Source organism: Choloepus didactylus, chromosome 6 (genome assembly GCF_015220235.1).
Source record: "Choloepus didactylus isolate mChoDid1 chromosome 6, mChoDid1.pri, whole genome shotgun sequence".
Classification (NCBI taxonomy): Eukaryota; Metazoa; Chordata; class Mammalia; order Pilosa; family Megalonychidae; genus Choloepus; species Choloepus didactylus.
The window spans coordinates 62,128,519-62,147,177 of NC_051312.1; the positions used below are offsets into that span (position 1 = coordinate 62,128,519).

At 51.0% G+C, this 18,659-nt stretch overlaps 2 protein-coding genes across 2 annotated transcripts in view; one reads left to right on the forward strand and one right to left on the reverse strand.

Moving 5' to 3' along the window:
* IGSF22 (immunoglobulin superfamily member 22) overlaps positions 1-18,659 on the forward strand; it is a 19,547-nt gene continuing 888 nt past the window's right edge. Inside the window, exons 1-21 of the mRNA XM_037839611.1 lie at positions 1-133; positions 3,407-3,535; positions 3,745-3,881; positions 5,072-5,171; positions 5,250-5,289; positions 5,498-5,675; positions 6,282-6,395; positions 6,930-7,092; positions 7,763-8,035; positions 9,464-9,748; positions 10,468-10,592; positions 10,673-10,814; positions 10,957-11,253; positions 12,360-12,662; positions 13,471-13,644; positions 13,835-13,963; positions 14,608-14,904; positions 15,348-15,436; positions 15,652-15,844; positions 16,464-16,763; positions 17,482-17,811. Of these exons, the coding sequence (XP_037695539.1) occupies positions 1-133; positions 3,407-3,535; positions 3,745-3,881; positions 5,072-5,171; positions 5,250-5,289; positions 5,498-5,675; positions 6,282-6,395; positions 6,930-7,092; positions 7,763-8,035; positions 9,464-9,748; positions 10,468-10,592; positions 10,673-10,814; positions 10,957-11,253; positions 12,360-12,662; positions 13,471-13,644; positions 13,835-13,963; positions 14,608-14,904; positions 15,348-15,436; positions 15,652-15,844; positions 16,464-16,763; positions 17,482-17,811 (3,931 nt within the window). The remainder of the gene's footprint in view (positions 134-3,406; positions 3,536-3,744; positions 3,882-5,071; positions 5,172-5,249; positions 5,290-5,497; positions 5,676-6,281; positions 6,396-6,929; positions 7,093-7,762; positions 8,036-9,463; positions 9,749-10,467; positions 10,593-10,672; positions 10,815-10,956; positions 11,254-12,359; positions 12,663-13,470; positions 13,645-13,834; positions 13,964-14,607; positions 14,905-15,347; positions 15,437-15,651; positions 15,845-16,463; positions 16,764-17,481; positions 17,812-18,659) is intronic.
* The window catches only part of TMEM86A (transmembrane protein 86A), an 8,526-nt gene continuing 6,472 nt past the window's right edge, over positions 16,606-18,659 (reverse strand). Inside the window, exon 5 of the transcript XR_005217398.1 lies at positions 16,606-16,740. The gene's annotated coding sequence lies outside the window, so the exon portion shown is untranslated. The remainder of the gene's footprint in view (positions 16,741-18,659) is intronic.

The window sequence follows — 18,659 nt, forward strand, 5'->3', positions numbered from 1 at the left end:
ATGACTCCTGGTGGCCCCACTGCTGGGGCAAAGGAAGAAGGAGACTGCTGCCCTGACCGCCCAGGTACCAGCCGAGCCGCCAAAGCCGTGGACACAGCATTCAAGTGCTGGGAAGGACTGGTCAGTGCGGAAGGTAAGGCTTCCCTCTGTCCTCGGGAAGGGGACAGTGCCTGCTCCTTCTGAGCCCAGAGTGGAACAGAGGGTGGAAGGCAGGGGCGGTTTCAGAACCCAAAGAGGGAGAAGCAGGCCTGGCAGAGATACACCAGCCCGCAGGCCACCTGGCACTGAGCGAGGCATTTGGGTCCCCTGGAAAGGCACTGCACCGGGAACTGAGAGGCCAGGATTTAGTCCCAGTGACCTCAGACAAGTTATTCCTCTCAGACCTCAGTTCCCTCATATACAAAAGAGGGGTTTAAAAAACTGCCATGCTGTTTAAATAAATGGTACTGGGTACATCCATACGTTGAAATACTGTGTAGCTGTTAATAAGAGTAGGGAAACTCTTTACAAACTGGTATGGAAAGAGCTCCAAGATGTATCAAGTGAAAAAAGAAAGAGGCAGAATAGTGTGTATAATGGGCTACTTTATATGTAAAGAAGGGGAGGGCCAAAAATATGTATTCATTTTTGCCTGAAGGAATTCCTGAAGGAGCCTAGAGACTACAAGTGATTATCTGTTGAGGGAGGGTTGGGAGATGAGGGGCTCAGAAGTGGGAGAGAGTCTTCTCATAATATATTTTTATATCGTTCCACTTTTTTAACTGTGTGATTGAATTACCAATTCAAAAAAAAAAAAAAAAAAACCTTTGCAAAATAGAAATAAAACCTCTGCGTTTGCCATTTCATATCAAAAGCAGAGTGTAGAAATGCCTTGTCATCTGTCTTAGTGTTCCAACATTGCCAGGGTTCCCCAGGGCCCCGTCAGAAGATTCAGTTTCCAGTATGGCTTAGTCAGGAAGTTCCTTCTTAGGTCTGACTTCATTCCCTCCTTATGAAACATCTAGCACTGTCTCCCTGGCTCTATATCACTATCAGTAGGTATCCTCAACTCCCTCTGGGCCTTACTTGGTTCTCTGGATGAGTCTAAGCTCTACATCCTCTCCCTCCAAGAACTCAGAATGGTTTGGGGTTACTCTGCAGGGTAATCGGCTGATTAATTGTTCCTTGCAACCAGCCAGGGAAAGGGATGCAAAGTAACTAAAAGAAGCCAGAGAATAGGAGCTCGCTGCCTGACCTTTCCTCACCCTCTCCCGTATGCTTCCATCTCCCTTTGTGTCCACCCCGCCCTGCTCCACTCGCACACACAAGAACGTCTCTGAATCTCCTGACTCCCTTCCTTGTCCTCCATGGCCTCAGCCTCTTCCCAGTCCTCACAGGTGAGTGCCCACGCCTGCTGTCACCATGACGACCATTCACCAGAAGCAGATGCTGCAGGAGCATGTGTCCATGGAGTTCTCTAGCTCTGCCACCCACGTGCAGACCTTCTCCCAGACAACCCAGATCATGGGAGGCAAGTGGAATGGGGAGGGGGAAATCAAGAAAGGGCAGCCTATCTTCCTTCACATCCGCCCCCTGGATGGCCCCAGTCTTTTCACCCCCTTCCCAACCTACGCTTCAAATCTGTGCTAAGATAAAGCTTCAGCCAGTCCAATGTTCACCCAAAGAAGACCAGAACTCTAGGAAAACAGCTTAGGAAAAATCAGTCACACAAAGGTGTGTGTGTGCATGACTGATGAACTCTTAACTGCCTAAGGAGATCAGAGTTACAGACCAATGGACTGTATCTCCAACGGTAGATTTTCAGGCAGGAGGTAAGTTCGGGAGGTAGCCACCTTATCTACAAATAAGTAATGATGACTCAGCTCCACTTAAGAAATAGGAGACTCAGGGCTGCCAGGGGAAAAACATGAACACTTAAATAAATGACCTAAGCTTCCATGCTCTCAGCCCTTGGGGACCAGGCTTGGGGGATGGCAGATCCAAGGGAAAGCTGAGAACTGGGCTCTGAGCAGAAGGGACTGCTTAGTCATGTCTCTAGTGGAAAGAGATTAAAACATGGCCAGGGTCCAGGATATTGAATACCCATCCGCCCTCCCCTCAAAGTCCCCGAGGGACAGAAGACCTCAAAGTCCTCTGTGCACAAAGGTCAAGGCCAGACAAATACGCTTTCTGGTCAGTGAGGGAGGGCAAGCGGAAGAGCTGGGACTCAAGGTCTAGACCAGATGTTGCAAACTCAAGTGACTACAGAAGTGATCCTTAACTCTGGCTCACATTTGAATTACCTTAGGGTAAGGGAGGCATGAGGTAGTGAAAAAACATCAATACCTGAATCTCACCCCACACCATTAAATCAGGTATTTTTTAAAAGTTCCGCAAGGTATTCTAACGTGTAGCCAGAGATGGAAACCACTGGGTCCAGGCAGGGATTATAAATGCAGAAAGCAGGCTTGGGTTAACTGGAGAGGAATATCCCATCTAAGGGAAACAGCCACTACTTACCTCCTACTAACTGTTGTCATGTGGGAAGACAGGCCTGGTGTTGAGAATGCAGAAATTTCCCAAGTTTTAGATGTGTGGCTAATTTTTGTTTGAATCTTTGAAGGTCAAGCAGGACTCTTCTGCGGGCTAGGTGCAGTCTGCACACTGCCTGTTTGAAACCTCTGGTCACTATTTAAAAGCAGGCCATGAGGACTTCTTAACACATTTTTTTCTCATCTCAGTCCCCCGGTTTATGGGGATAATAAAGGTAACTACTTCACTAGGACGTTGTGAGGATTAAATAAAAATAATCTCTCAAATGTCTTCAATAAATTACAACAATTGTTTATATTGCAAAAACAATTTTTTTGTTTTCCAAACATAAAATTATCTTACCACATTAATATGCTCTTTCAGATAAAAAGATTCCTGTATACTGCCCCATTGGAATAAGAAAGTGTCCTGTCCCTCACTCAAGTACTCCAAAGGCAATAAATACTAAACCCAAAGAATGGCAAAAAGGCTAGAGCAGAGCTGAGCAGAAGGTCCAGCCCCAATTAATGCTAACTCGGGTGCCAGGACTTCCAGGAGAGAAGCATAAAAGACCAAGAATATCCCAGAAGTCTCCTTTTTTTTAAAAAAAAAAAAAAAAAAAAAAAAAAAAGCAGTACTCAAGGCCTTGGCCCAGACTTCATGACTGAGGGATGGGAAAAGGAGTTGGCGCCCCCTAGTGGCTGAAATTTGCAACAGCAAAATGGCCGGTGACTTCCTTGGTCAAAGCAGGTCTTGACTCCACTGGCCCGACCCCTGACACCATGATCCTTTGTCCAAAACTGGCCCCATTGGTTCTCATGCTCCACCGTCCCCTCAAAAACAGGTCAGCCCTCCAATCCCCGGCCGACCTTTTGACTTTCCCTTGCTCCCACAGAAGTCATGACGAGGAAGACCTCAAGCACCTTGGAGTTCTTCAACTTGGTGACCCGGAGCTCTAACATCCCTGCGGGCGAGAGCGTCCCTGCGTTCGCGGAGAATCCTCACTCGATCACTGCGCCAGAGGGTGCGCCGCTTTCTGTTCTTCCCAGACCCCCGGTGCTCCGCTTTCTTCCCCTCTCCCTGAGTTCCCCTCCCCCCCCCCCCGCCCCCCATTCACAAACTCTGGCACAGCCAGGCTGAGGCCCGGCCCAGATCCCTGGGAGGAGGCAGGGAGCAGGCAGAGTGTCCAGCCTGGGGGCTAGGAGGCGAGACTGCGTCCTGTGCCCACCACAGGAGACAAAGCCGTGTTCCGAGCCCGGGTGCAAGGGAACCCCAAACCGCACGTCTCCTGGAAGAGGGAGAGCGGCATCCCAATTAAGGAGTCGGCCATGATTTTCTACGATAGCATCAACAAGGAGCACGTGCTGAAGGTGCGGAGGTCGGAGCCAGAGATCCATTTTACCTGTGAGGCCCGAGGCAGGTCCCCCGGGCGGGCCGCGTGTCCTCTCAAGCGAAGAGAAAGAGGCTATCGCGCCAGAGGAGGGGCTGGATAAGACAGAGTCAGCAGCTGGGCGGTTGCCAAAATGAGCAGGGCCCAAAATTAGGGGCGGGGCGAGGCAGAGCAAGGGCAGGCCAAAACGAGGCAGGGGCGGGGCCAAAGGGAGAGGCGGGTCTAGGAAAAGAAGAGGGGGTCCAGAAAGCGAGCCCAAAGATAGGTGAGATCCATGCGGTGGGCGGGGCCATAAAGGGGCGGGGCCATGGCTGGTGGAGGGAGACTGAGACCGCGCGGGACTCGGAATCTGGGCGCGGCTGGTCTTAGAGTAGAAGTAACGTCTAGGGCTCTTGGGCTCTTTAGCTTAGCCCTCCAGAAGAGTCTCGGCAAGGGCCCATCCTTTCTAGTTCTAACCAGCTTCTGGGCCACTTTCTGAGAGCTAGGCCTGCCCGGCTGCAGCCTCTGGCTCCAGGCCGTTTGAGGAGAGAAAGGGATGGGCCATAGGGAGACCTATGCCTATGATTACTTCTGTCCCAACTTGTCCTGCTCCAGCCTCCCATAGTGAAAGATAAAGACAGAAAGTAGTAACTTCTCCTCTCCAAAGATCCATTACTGGCCACTCAGCCACCCCCCGACAGCACACACAAGCTGCCCCAGAGTTCCCCTTCTGGTCAACCCTTACACCCATTCATTCATTCAGTAAGTATTTTCTGTGAGCATTGGCTTCTCAGAGCCCACCCAGCTCTAAGCACCATGCAGACGCAGCTTTTCGCCACTGTTTCCTCAGGGGCTCAACCCAGTGCCTGGTACAGAGGAGTAAATATGTGTTGAATGAAGGATTACCCAGCCCAGTGCCAGGAACTGCAGATTGCATTATAACTCAGCAAAGTTCCTGCCTTCTTCGGGAGAGTCAAATGGGAAAACAGTTTTATTGCTGTGGAATCAGGCTACAAATACACATACTCGAACTGATTGCTACCTGTGTCTCTAAATCAGAGACTGTGCAATCTTCGACATTTACACCCAACACTTAGCTCCCCCTCTCCAAATACCCTCCTTCCCCTCTCACAGAAAGTCTCCCTGTAGTTCCCTCCCCCACCCCCCACTAATGGCTTGACTCTGATCCAGCTGGAACCACTGACCTCAGATGACTCTGACAACTACAAGTGCATTGCAAGCAATGACCATGCAGATGCCATCTACACCGTGTCCTTGCTGGTGACAGAAGGTGAGCCAGCCCCCTCTCCTGCCCTCTCCTCTTAGGACCAGACTCTCCCTGTCTGACTGTCTCTTTCTCTGTCCTCAGGTCAAGAGAAAATGGATTTCAAAAAGATGTTGAAGAAGAGGTGAGACTGGGAGCCTCCTCCCTCCAGGGTGCTATCCCCCACCCTCGAGGCTGGAGCCTCTTGAAGGCCTCTCAGCAGAATCCTGAGTTAATGTCCCAGGCTCCAAGAATCCATGGAGCAGAGGGGCATCTCAAAGTTGGGAGAGGGTCTTCAAGATCCCTGTCTTCAGAGAGGGATGCTAAGTCCAAGCTTGGTCCCCTCATCCCAGGGCCCCCCCTGCTCCCAAGAAGAAGCAGAAGAAGGTGACAAATGAAAAAGAGATGCTAGAGATCTTGTCCAAGGTGCCCAAGAAGGACTTTGAGAAGGTCTGCATGGAGTATGGTTTCACCGACTTCCGGGGGCTGCTCAAAAAGCTCAAAGAGATGAAGAAGAAAGTGGAGGTGGAGGTCAGTGCCCAACAGGGGCAGGGGCCTGGAAGCCAGGGGCTAGGCTTCACCCAAAGTGCAAGTGCCTGTGTATCTCCACCAGCCTGCAAACACATATTTGAATGCATGCTCTGTACTGCAAAAGCAGGAAGGGAACTTGTTCTTTTCTCTTTACCCCCTCTAATGTCCCTGCATGAACTCTGGACCCAGTCAGACAAATCTGGGTTCAAATCCCAGTTCTGCTACTTTATTAGCTTGAGCATCTCTTTGAGTCTCAGTTTCCCCATCTACAAAATGAAAATTATGCTGCTTCTTTCTTCTTTCATTTGTTTTTGCATTGTTATTGTCATTGTTCATTCATTCACTAAACAATTGGTATTAATTATCTATACTGGGATTAATCAGCCCAGGTACATAGTGACTATTCTGTGAATAGTAATTTCTTTCTCATCCCCCATCATATACCTCTCCCCCTAAATTCTAGTTGATCAACAGGGAGTCTGCCACTTAATCAGCCTGGTCCTTTCTTCCCAGATACTTGGGGGATCTCCTCCAGAATTAGGGACACAGCCTGGGCAAAATCCAGAGACCCTTGACACCTGCCATTTTGTTATCACAATCTCTCAGGCCATCCGGATTCTGAAGCCCCTGGAAGACGTTGAAACCAAGGTTGACACCACTGTGGTCTTTGACTGCATCATGGAGCTGAAGGACCCTAATACCAAGATGATATGGATCAAGGTGGGGGTCTTATCCAGGGCACACCCTGGCAATCATTTCCTCTGTGAACCCCCTCCCTTCTCAGGCTCTCTCATTAGCCATCAGCCATAGCTTCTCTTCTGTCCCATCAAGAGGACACCTTCTGGTATGTTCGAAGGAGGCTGGGAGCCAGGTTCTATTCTTGACTCTTCTGCCACTTTACTGTGTGATTTGACACAGTCAGTTCCCCTCTCTAAGCTTCAGTCTTCCCATCTGTAACTGAAAAGGCTGGATTAGATAATCCTGAAGGTCACAAAAGGTCTATGCCTCTAAGTGAAAGCATCTAATAAATCCATGCACCTTAAGAGTTTGGGCTTTGTGGGGAGGCAGGGACCCTGAATTCCTCTGAGCCAGATGATGAGGCTAGAGAGATCTTAGGGGCCTCTGGCTGTATTTGGGTTGCTTAGAGAGATGGGCCAGGCAACCTCCAGCTCAGGTTGGTTTTGGGGAATGGGGAGATCTTGAAGTCTCCTCCTAAACCACTTCATCAGCTTTCCTATATGTTCCATGGGGCAGGGTAATGAGCCACTGAGGATTCAGTACTCCCTCGGCAAGTACAATGTGAAGCAGATGGGCACCAAATACATGCTGGTCATTACCAACGTGAATATGAATGATGCAGGCATCTACAGCCTGGCCGTGGGCGACAAGCGGATGAGTGCAGAGCTCACAATTCTGGGTACGAGTGCGGGCATCAGGGGACTGGACAACGTGGTCAAGACCAAGGGGAGGGATGGCCAGGGATGGGATTCATGGAGCTGTGGTAGCAAGGACTATGACACTATGCAGGAAAGGATTGCATGGGGTTGGGAGTTGATGGAGGAGGGAGATATGGGGGTGTAAAGGAGAGGAAAGAGATTACAAGCACCATGGAACAGTGTAGCATAGTGGTTAAGAGCACAGACTGTGGAGCTAGACTGCTTGGGTTCATATCACAGTTTCTGCCACTTATGAATTGTGTGATTTGGTGCAAGTTGTTTAGCTTTTCTTTGCCTCATTTTCCTTATCTATAAAGTGAAGAATAATAGGAGAACCTACTTCTAAGGTAGCTGTGAGAATCGAATGAGTTAGTATGTGCAAATTGACTAGAATAGCACATATCTAAAACTACATAAAATCTTCTTAAATTGTTAACATTACTGGAAGGGAGACCATATGAACATCATGGTTGGGGACTACAGGAAGGAAGCATTCACAAATGGGATGAAAAGAAGGAGACTTACCCCCAGTTGTGGGCTACAGGAAGCCAATGACACTCCAATGAATCTCTGTGCCCCCTTCACCATCCCACCCCTCAGATGGGGCCGGGGCTACAGAACATTGACTGCCCCTCCTACCATTCCCTGCAGATGAGCCACTGAAGTTCCTGGGGGAGATGAAGCCACTGAAGGTGACAGAGCGTGAGACAGCTGTGTTTGAGATCCGCCTCTCCAAGAAAATGCCTAACTTTGTGTGGAAATTCAATGGGAAGGAGCTGAAGAGGGATGACAAGTATGAAATCACGGTGTCTGAAGATGGTCTGACCCACACACTTAAGATTAAAGATGCCAGACTCAGTGACAGTGGCGAGATCTCTGCCGAGGCAGGAAACGTAGTACAAAAGGCCCAGCTCACCATTGACCGTGAGTGGTTGGGTCAGAGCCTGAGGGGTGGACTTCATGCCAGAGCAAGTTCCATGTGGGCAGTCATCCATCCATCTAACCCACCATCCATCATTCGTTCCTTCCTTTCATCCATCCATCCATCCTTCTCCTCCTTGCAAGGCCTTGTGGTGGCTGCTGAAGAGATAGACATGGTCCTCCTCTCCAGTAGCTCCTAGTCTAGTGGGGGAGGCAGGTATGGCAGTGGAATTAGAATAGCAGTTCTCAAGCAAGGAGTTAAATCACACTGCAGTCTTAATATTGGATGGGAAATAATCGGCCAAGAAATTATTAGCCTTTATGGCTCTAATATTATGTATTAGAGCTCATCTGTGTCACTGTTGACTAGTCACATTCTGACATTATAGCTACTATGGGGAATTGCATGTGATGGTAGGTTTACTAATGAGCATTTCACGTGTGCACCACACCTGGGATCCATGTCACATGAAATCATCATTGCTGTGATGGAGGGAAGCATAGAGGCTGCAGGAGCACAAAGAAGGAGCACCACCTGGGGAGGTTAGAAATGATGTGATGATGTGATGAGGTGATGTCTAAGCTTTACCAAGAAGAACAAAAAGGAGTGCAGCTTTCAGAGAAGGGGAAAGAGGAGAGGACATTCCCAGCAGAGAGAACAGAATGTGCAAAGGCACAGATGGCAGAGATGATGCAAGCATGACTGGAGCTCTAAGGGGGCTGTATTAGTTTCCTATGGCTTCCATAACAAATAACCACGTATTTGGTGGCTTAAAACAAGAGAACTTTATTTTCTCACAGCTCTGAAGACTAGAAGTCTGAAGTGAAGGTACAGCAGGGCCACACTCCCTCCAGGGGCTCCAGTGGGAGGATCCATTCTTTGCCTCTTCCAGCTTCCAGTGGCTGTGGCCACATCCCTCCAATCTCTGCTTCTGTGGTCACACTGCCTCCTCCTCTTCTCTCTGTGCCATCACCCACTGTCTCACTCTCACTGCATTTAGAACCTACCCAAATAATCCAAGATGATCTCATCTCACCATCCTAATTTAATTAAATCTGCAGTGACCTTTTTTTCCAAATAAGGTACATTCACAGATTCTGGGATTAGTATGTATTCATGTCTTTTGGGGGGCTCCCATTCAACCAACTACAGGTTCATTAGAGATATTGATGGCCCTGTAGGTAAAAGCTGTTATCCCATTTTACGTATGAGTGAATTGCATAGATATGGAGAGGTGAGTGAGTTGCATATGGTCATCTAGTAGCAAGTAGGGGCATAGCTGGGACTCTCCCTGCCAGGTACCTCCATGAGTCACATGAACACAAACACATTCAACTTCATAAGTTCCTATGTTTTCCGAGGCAGCACAAGGCTACAGAAAAAGAGAGGGGGTTGGGAGCAGGCTCAAGTATTTGTTTGTCTGTCCACAGGCATTCCCATCAAGTTTGTGAGCACTCTCAAGAATGTACGTGTGAAAGAGAGAAGCCGTGCATGCCTTGAGTGTGAACTGACGTCCAAGGATGTGACACTGCACTGGAAGAAGGACGGGCGGCTGCTGGGGCATGGCACCAAGTACAGCATGAACCATGAGGGCAAGCGAGCAGAGCTCATCATTGAGGATGCACAGCTCAGCGACAGCGGCGAGTACACGGTGGTGGCCATGCAGGATGGGGACCCCACTGAATACTTCAGTACTGCCATGGTCACCGTGGAGGGTACATGCCTACCCTGTCAGTCCCCCCAACCCTGGCCTTCCCCTACTATGAACACTGATCAGCCCCTCTACTGACTCTGAGCTACCCCCAGATGGTGACCATCCTCCACCTCCCCACTCTGACCACCCCATCTCCCAAATTCTGACCATTTCTGATCTCCCAGGCCCTGAACAGCTCTACCTCCTACACCCTGGTCATCCTCCAACTCCAGATTCTATCTCAAATCCCCTGACTTTAACCAGTCTTCACTTTCAGACCCTGACCATCCCCTGCTGACCTTGACCATCCTCAACTCCCAGTGACCCTGGCCATCCCACAGACCAGCATCACCACTACTAAACATCCCAACTCCACTAACCACCTGCATCCTCACCACCTTTTCCCCTTCTTCAACTGAGCATCCTTCACCCCACTGACCCATCCTCCACTGATCAGCCACCCCCACCTCATCCCATTTACAGTCTCCCAGCTTTCCTGGTCCCATTTCCCGATGCCACTGACTTTGCCCCAACGCTCCACTGACCGTTCCCCAACCCTCCACCTACTTGCTCCAGACCCTCCAAATATCCATCCCCCAATCTCCCACGGACTATTTCCACACCTCCCATTTATCATCAGGGGTATTGATCAATGCAGCATCCCTGACCATCCCACTACCATCCCATCAGTCCCTTCCACCCCAACCCCCTGCCCCTGGCCCTGCCTCCCTTTCTCCCCAGAGCGTCTGGCCACCGTGAAGAGCGGGATGTCAGACGTGCACGCGGCCACCGGGAGCCCGGCCGAGCTATGCGTAGTGCTGAACGACGAGAAGGTGGAGGGCGTGTGGCTAAAGGACGGCAAGGAGGTCCGAGCCAGGGGCCAGAGAGAAGGAGGAAGGGGTCCACGTGGCCCACGCTCGCGCTCACGCTGCCCCTCATCCTCCAGATCACAGACTTGCCCGGCGTGCAGATCGTGAAGCAGGGTGCGGTGCACAAGCTCATCTTCCCCAGTATGGGCCCGGAGCACGAGGGCAAGTACACTTTCCGGGCCAAGGGCGCAGAGAGCGAAGCCTCGGTGTTCGTCGCAGGTATGGTCGCCGCCCACCGGGGACAAACCGCCCGGGGCCCCGCCCCCATGGCTCCTCCCCTTTACCCCTGGGTTCCTTCCCCCTCCTCGCAGCTCCTCCTCCATCCCCTTGGGCAAGTGTTCCCCGTCGCCCCTACCTGCAGATCCCCCCACCATCGACCCGTCGGTGCTGGAGGCGCTGGCTGCGCACCCCGTGACCGTGAAGGTGGGCCACACGGCGAACATCAAGGTGCCTTTCCGGGCAAAGCCGCTGCCTAAGGTGACATGGTACAAGGATGGCGTGGAGGTGACAGAGGAGGAGCGCGTGTCCATGGAGCGTGGGGAAGACCAGGCCCAGCTCACCATCTCAAACTGCATGCGGGAGGACAGCGGGCTCATCCTGCTCAGGCTCAAGAATGACCACGGCGCAGTCACAGCCACCCTGCACCTCAGTGTGCTGGGTGAGGGCAGGGCAAGGGATGGGCTAGTGGGAGGGCACCTGCTGACCAGCACCCAGCGAGAGGAGGAGGCTGGGGATAGAGTTGGGGTTTGGTTTGAGGATGGGATTGGAGTGCTGGTTTGCAGCCCAAAGCACACTTCCTAACTTCCTAATTGGGTGGCCTAGGGCAAATCATTTATCTGCTCTAAGCCTCAGGGGGTAGGTTTTTTGGTTTGGTTTGGTTTGGTTTTCATGAGGGAGGGTGGTTCGTAACCAAGTGAATTTAAAGCACTGGGCAGAGTGTGCAGCACATTACAAGCCTTCAAATATGTTACTTAGTATTATTGACTTGGAGATAAGGACATGGTTGGAGGTAAGTGGGAAATGAGTTGAAAGAGAGGGGGGATTTAGGGATGGAGGTGAGATTGGTTGGGTGGAGTAGCAGAGTTGGAAGTAAAATGGACTGGGGCTGGAGGTGAGATGGGGTTTGGGGATAAAGAGAATTTTAAGATAAAGGTGGTATGGGTGGAAGTGGAATTTTAGATGGGTCTGAACATTAGAATGAGGAAAGAGAATGAGGAGCTGGCTTTAGTGAACTTAACGTTCAACATGCAACACACACACCATCACTACCTTTTCCATTTGTATCTCCATCAAGGAGATACTGGTTTCAATTCTATTCAGTAGCAAGACTAAGCACCTCATCTGTGCTCTCAGGGCTGGGGGTACAAGAGATGAAGTATCCCCAGCAGCCCTTCAGCCAGAGAGTGTTGAAAATAGGTAGACATGTAATTGTAACCTAAGGTAAACTGGGATGCCAGAAAGCACTAGAGTTCTGGAAGCTCAGAGGAGGGAGAGATCTTGCCCAGGAGGGGACAAGGCAGGATCAGCCGTAGCAGGGGCCCTTGTGTCTCCAGTCCACCCATTCTTTAGCAGGTGGGAGACTCATGGGGGCAAGGATCCAACTCTTTGGGCCAGTCTTAGAAGGAAAGGTGGTGGACACAGGGAAGGGTGGGAGATCCAGAAAGCTCAGAATCCAACCAAACTCCAGTCAGGCAGGATCTCCAGTGTGTGGGAGAAGGCCCTTCATATCCTTTGCTCCATGCTGAAGCTGTCCTCTCTCCCCAGACCGTCCCAAGCCTCCACAGGGCCCGGTGGAGTTCCTGGAGCTCTCAGGCAGCTGTGTGCACATGAAGTGGAAGGCCCCAAAGGACAACGGTGGGCGGCCCGTGACACAGTTCGTAGTGGAACGGAGGGCAGTTGGCAAAAACGCCTGGATTAAGATAGGCGAGGTGGACAGCAAAGTCACCAACTTCTCCACCAACAAGGTGGAGGAGGGAAAGGCCTACCAGTTCCGAATCCTAGCAGTCAATTCAGAAGGTGTGAGCGACCCACTGGAGACCAAAGAAGTATTTGCAGGAAATCCCATCGGTCAGTAAGATAGCCCACTGCTAAGTTGGGGTTTCAGGGGTCAGGATGGGGGTCTTCAGTCAGTCAGGAATGCTGGTCTGTGGAGGAGGCCACAGGATCGTCTCTAGCTGCCCCATGAAGCAGTCCAATTCCTGAGTAAGAGCAGAATATCTTTTAGGGCAGGGATTCTCAACTTTTCCCAGCCAGATCAAACATACAGCCAACACACCCGTCAGTTTATCCAGAACTGTGCATAATTCCAAGGCCCTGACTCCACCATTTCTCCATTCCAGAAATCATCCCAGGATCCAAATGAGAGTGATGTTATTTTAGGGATAAACTTGAAGTCACTCTAATTTTTTTTTCTAAAGAAAATCCTTGGCAAAATTCTGCATTTTAATTCAATTGCTAATAAACTACTCATCACATCCCTCCCAACTCATCTCCATCTCTCAATGTGTCAAGACATACATCGAGAACTGTGGCAGTGGGGGTGACACAGGTTGGAAGGTTTAAGTCGGTGATTCTCAATCTTGGCTGTACCTTAGAAGCACTGAGTTTTGTTCTTTTTTTTTTAATGCTGATGCCTGGTCCCAGGTCAATTAAATCAGATTATCTGGTGGTAGGACCCAGAAACTAGTTGTTATGGTTGAGTTTTTTTTTTTTTTTTTTTTTTTTACTCCCCAAATGATATTAATGTGTGACCAGGGTTAAGAATCATTGGCTTTACTTTTTTTAAGAAGAGGAGGCCGAGGTCAGTATGGGGTGGGCAGAGTTGTCTACATGTTCCTCTTCCTTCTAACTTCTGCCCTATCCTCATTCCCCATAGAGCCCCCTGGTCTTACCTCCCAGCCTCAAGTGTCCGACGTGACCAAAGAGGCCATGACTATCACATGGAATGTCCCCACCCAAGATGGGGGAGCCCCAGTGCTTGGCTACATTGTGGAGCGAAGGAAGAAAGGCAGTAACTTGTGGGTGCCAGTTAACAAGGACCCCATCCAGGGTGAGTTCCTAGGGACAGAGGCCCAGAAGGGATGGACAGAGGCCTTGTTGGGATGGGCCCACATACCTAGCTGCTCTGAACATACTCCCTCCCCCATTCACTTTGGAGGTTTTAATGGCATCCCATGACCTCCTCTTCCATGACCTTTCCCACCCTGTGGTCCTCATGACCACTTGTGTTCCCATTTCAGGTACCAAGTGCACTGTGGATGGTCTCTTGGAGGACACAGAATATGAATTCCGAGTTATAGCAGTGAATAAGGCAGGCCCTGGGCAACCCAGTATGCCGTCCAACTCAGTGGTAGCCAAGGACCCTGTCAGTGAGTATGGGATTGCCCGGTCCCAGGACATGGAAGAATTAACCAATTCAAGGTAAAGAGAGGATTTCTTCCCTGGGAAAGCCTGAAAGGAGGGTTCATGCAGTCTCCACTCTCTGGGAGCTGCCAGTCTGATAGACAGGATTCACACACAAGAGAAAGCCAGCAAATAAAGATAGAGAACTGGGGAGAGTGAGGAGGTGAGGTGGAAAAAGTTCTTGTCAAGCTTTAAGTATTTCTGGTTAGGTAGGTATTAAGAAACATGTTTGAGGATTGAGTGGGGATGTTGGGTAGATAGTTGGGAGGGTGTTGAGTTTAGGAAGTGAAGATTGGGGTGCCACATGTGAATAGACTTGGTAGAGATGGATGGGTTAAAAGCTAAGGTTTTCAATATGGAGAGGTTGAATGTGTAGGGTATGCTAAATTTGAAGAGTATTGAATTCAAGGGTGAAAGTACTGAATTGGTGAGAGAATTGAATTTGGGGGCTATTGAGTGTGCAAGGTTGGAAGGTATTGAGGATGATAACTGTGGGAGTTGGAGGTAGAAGTTGTGAAAATTAGGATTCAGGGATATTGAGTATGGGAAGTGAGCACGGGGTTGAGTGGGGGTGAGTTTGGAGGCTGACTGGATGTCTATGCCACTCCAGAACCCCCAGGTCTGGTGCAAGGCCTACGCGTATCAGATTCTTCCAACTCCAGCATCTCCCTGGCCTGGCGGGAGCCTGCAGAGGGAGACCCACCATCCGGCTACGTCCTTGAGATGAGGGCAGAAGACACCAAGGAATGGTCCAAGTGCACAAAGATCCCCATCTCAGGCACCTGCTACACAGTGGGAGGCCTCACTGAGAGGAAGAAATACTTCTTCCGTATCCGAGCCGTGAATGAGGCTGGGGTTGGGGAACCTGTGGAGCTGGATGAGGGGGTCCGTGCCATGCCACCACCAGGTGAGGACACAGAGAGGACTGGGGTTCAGGTCCCAAAATGCTGGCTCCAAACCTCCTCCATGGAGCTCATTGCACAGGGGAGAATTGGATGGTACTGTGATCAAGGAAAAAAACATCCATTCTTGTCCTGCTGGCTAGGGGTGACCCCTGGTTCCTTTCCCCCAAATACTTACCGCATGCCAAATAGTACCCTCTAGGTGCCAATGTAGGTGTTAGGGATATAGAAACAAAACACAGGACCTGCTCTGAAGGCTCTTGCATGGTAGTAGATGGAGAGAGGTAAGAAAACAAATAAATGCTTCAGTGTTTCAGGGTTGTGCTAGACATCTGTATGGCCTGGCATGAAGAAGGAGAGGTCAGGAAAGCCTTTGGAGTGGAGAGGCTTAAGCTGAGTCTTCTCAAAAGAGAGGTCTGTGTCCTCACCTTTCTCTCCTCTGTCTCAGCTGCCCCCAAGTTTGACCTTACTGCCCGGCTGAAGAGTCACATGGTGGTCCGTGCTGGGACAGCCCTCTGCATCCATGCAGCCTTCTCTGTGAGTTGATCCCTGACCCTGACCCTCATGTGCCCTCCACATAACCAAGATGGTCCCTCCATGCCTTTTGTAGCCCTCATAGCTTCTGCCTTTGATTCTTCCCCTTGCCAGGCCTGTAACCCTGGAGCCTGGCAGGAGACTCTTCCACCACAGGGAGGGCCTGACCCCAGATCCATCTGGGTGACTCGTGGTGCCCCTTTTCTATCATCACCCAGGGTTCACCACCACCCAACGTGATCTGGCAGAAAGATGGCATTACCACCAAGGGCCGGGAAACCATCACCAAGGGCAAAAACTACTCCCAATTCCTCATCAACAGCTCTAAGCGCTCGGACTCAGGGGTTTATCGCATCTTGCTCCAGAATGAGTTTGGAGAGGCACACTGTGACATCCACGTGTGTGTGGCAGGTACTGACACTGGGCAGAGGCCTCAGGAGCTATCCCTGCACACTCTCCAAAGGATAGTTCCCAACTGCTACCCGAGTTCCCACGACTGGAAAGTCATGCCTTGGGATAGTGAAGGTTTCTTTGACACCACAAAGCAAGACTTTATTAGCCTTTGCCTTGGTAGAGAGGGCTGTTTCCCAGTGTTTTCTCAACTGCCTTAAGTCCTGGAGGCATTGAACTAAGGCCATATCCTTGTTTCAGTTTCTGCAGTCATATCTACTGAGCTTCCATAAAAATTGGGATGATTGCTTAGAGAAGATGGAACTGAAAGTTTTATAATAAGACCCTAAAACCCCAAAGAAGGAAGAGACAAACTTTTATTGAGCAGTTACTAAAAGCCAGGCACTTTATCCAAGACCCCTATGAAATACCTATTGTTAGCCCTGTTTTGCAAATGAGTAGTAAATGGGTCTCAGAAATGGCAGAGCTGGGTTTCAGAAATGGTTCAGACTCCAGGACACCACCCGCCTGGGTCTCAAAGAAAGGATGCGGTGGAGCCCATCCCACATCAGGCTTGGCAGGGGGCTGGGATGGGCACAGTACTCCCCAGAATGGCTGACTAACCTACCGACTGTTCCAGATTTCCCCCGGCCGCCGACGAACCTACGGCTGTTTGAAGAGGTCCCCAACACCGTAACTCTGACCTGGAACCACAGCCCGGACGTGCAGGAGGACGGTGAGGCCCACTACGTCATCATGAAGCGGGACGCCAGCACCGCCACCTGGTTCACCGCGGCCGAGCGCGTCTTCAGCAACAAGTATACGGTGACCGGGCTGCTCCCGGGCAGGAAATACTACTTCAGAGTGGTGGCCCGGAACGAAATCGGTGACAGCGATCCGCTCGACTCCAAGGATACCTGGCTCGTCAACAAGGACAAGAGTGAGTCGGGAGATTTAGAGGTTCGGTTACGTCTGGAAGCCCTGATGGCCGGGATTACATAAGGGTCACTGGGGGGTACTAGAGAGGTGAGATAAAACCAGGGAAACGTTGAGGTGGAAGGGGTAACCTAACGCTTATGACGTTAATTTAGGAATGGAAATCCCTTCGGGGATACCCTGAGGGATGGAACCAGCGGGGGAGGTACCTCCGGAGGCGGGGTGACGGCGGGGGAACGGGAGGGGAGGGGAGTGAGAGGGGAGGGGCTAACGAGGGTGTGGACGCCGGACAGACCCCGGGAGAACGCGATGGCTTGCAAGAACCCTGCACCGGGAGTCGAGGGACGGGATAGCATCGGTAAACTCGAAAGGAAGGGCTAAAGGGTGACCCTGGAGGCTGGCATGATGTCGGGGAAGCTTGGTGAGGGGTTAAAGGACACAAAAATATTGGAGTCGAGGAAGCTGAAGGCTGGAATAACGTCAAGGACCCTTGGTCTTGGAAAGCGTTAAAACCCTCGGGTTGCTTAGGTCGTGGAACCCTGGAGGTGAAGGGTCGGGGGTGGTGGGGGGGCTAGGGACGGGCCCCCCAGAGTTGATGGCGTGTGAAAATGTCGACCCAGGCTACTCCAGGACGCCCTCCGAGCCGCCAGACGGCGGGAGGTGGGTAGGGGTGGAGGCGGGGTTTGGGGCGCGCTCACGGCCCGCCCTGCCCCGCCGCGCAGTCGAGGACCTGAGTGCCAAGCTGAAGCCGTACCAGCAGAAAGATTGGCGCCACGCGCCGCGCTTCCTGGCCCAGCTCAAGCCGCACGCGGTGCTGCGCGGCCAAGACTGCACCATGACCTGCGCCTTCCTTGGGAACCCGAGGCCCACGGTGACTCTCTACAAGGGCGAGGTTAACATCACAGCCAACTCCAAGTTCTGGTACAACTCCACCAGCGGCGTGTGCACCCTCGTCATCCCCACTTGCACACTCAAGGACAGCGGCGACTACAGCGTGCTGATAGAGAACGAGCTGGGCAAGGACCGCAGCACTTGCACGCTCACGGTCTACGGTGAGCGCGCCGCGCGGGGCCCCGGCCGGGAGAGGCGCCCCTGCTGCACCCACCCGCTCTTGCTGTCAGGGGCAGAAATGCAAAACGGCGGTCGAGTGTGCCGTGAGCAAACGCTTTTCCTTTGGCTGGAGCCTTTTAAAATTTAATCTGACTGCCATCAGGTGGTTCTACAGCTCTCTGTTGTCCCATCCTCTCTTGGTGTCATTTGTTTTCTGCCTGGTCCTTGCAGACATGGGAGTTTGTGAACCCTCCGTAGGTTGTGGTTTCCAGCCCTTGCTGGGTCTAGACTCGACTTTAAAAAAGATACTGGTGATCAGAGCTAAACCTGACCCACCAATCATAATCTCTCAGAGTTCAGGAAGGAATATGAAAAAAAAAAAGTATACACACACACACACATACACACACACACATTTTTGCTACTGATTCTGATGTGGAACCAAGATTGATATTGGACTAGGATAAGGGCAGATGGGAGGCACACATTGGAAGAGGATTGGCAGGAACCCAGGTGGAGACACTCCTTCTGCACCTTGCCTTCATGTGCACATGCAAGGAGAAGTATTTCATTCCTTCCCATACAATCTACTGTCTTCAAAGCTAGCTGAGCAAACTTTCTAGATGGAAAGCTGAACTGCCTTACTCCCCACTGGCTTAAACTATCCCCTAGTTTTCCCATGACCCTAGTGATAAAATCCCAACCAACAAGGTTCCACCCACCCTCCTCCTCTTCTCTCTAGCCTAGCACCATGTGCACAACCTTTATGCATTGTTATGTTCCCCTCCCTGAATTTTCCTTGCACTTCATTAGCTGTAGTCTCTCATGGTTACAGACCTTGGTTCATCCG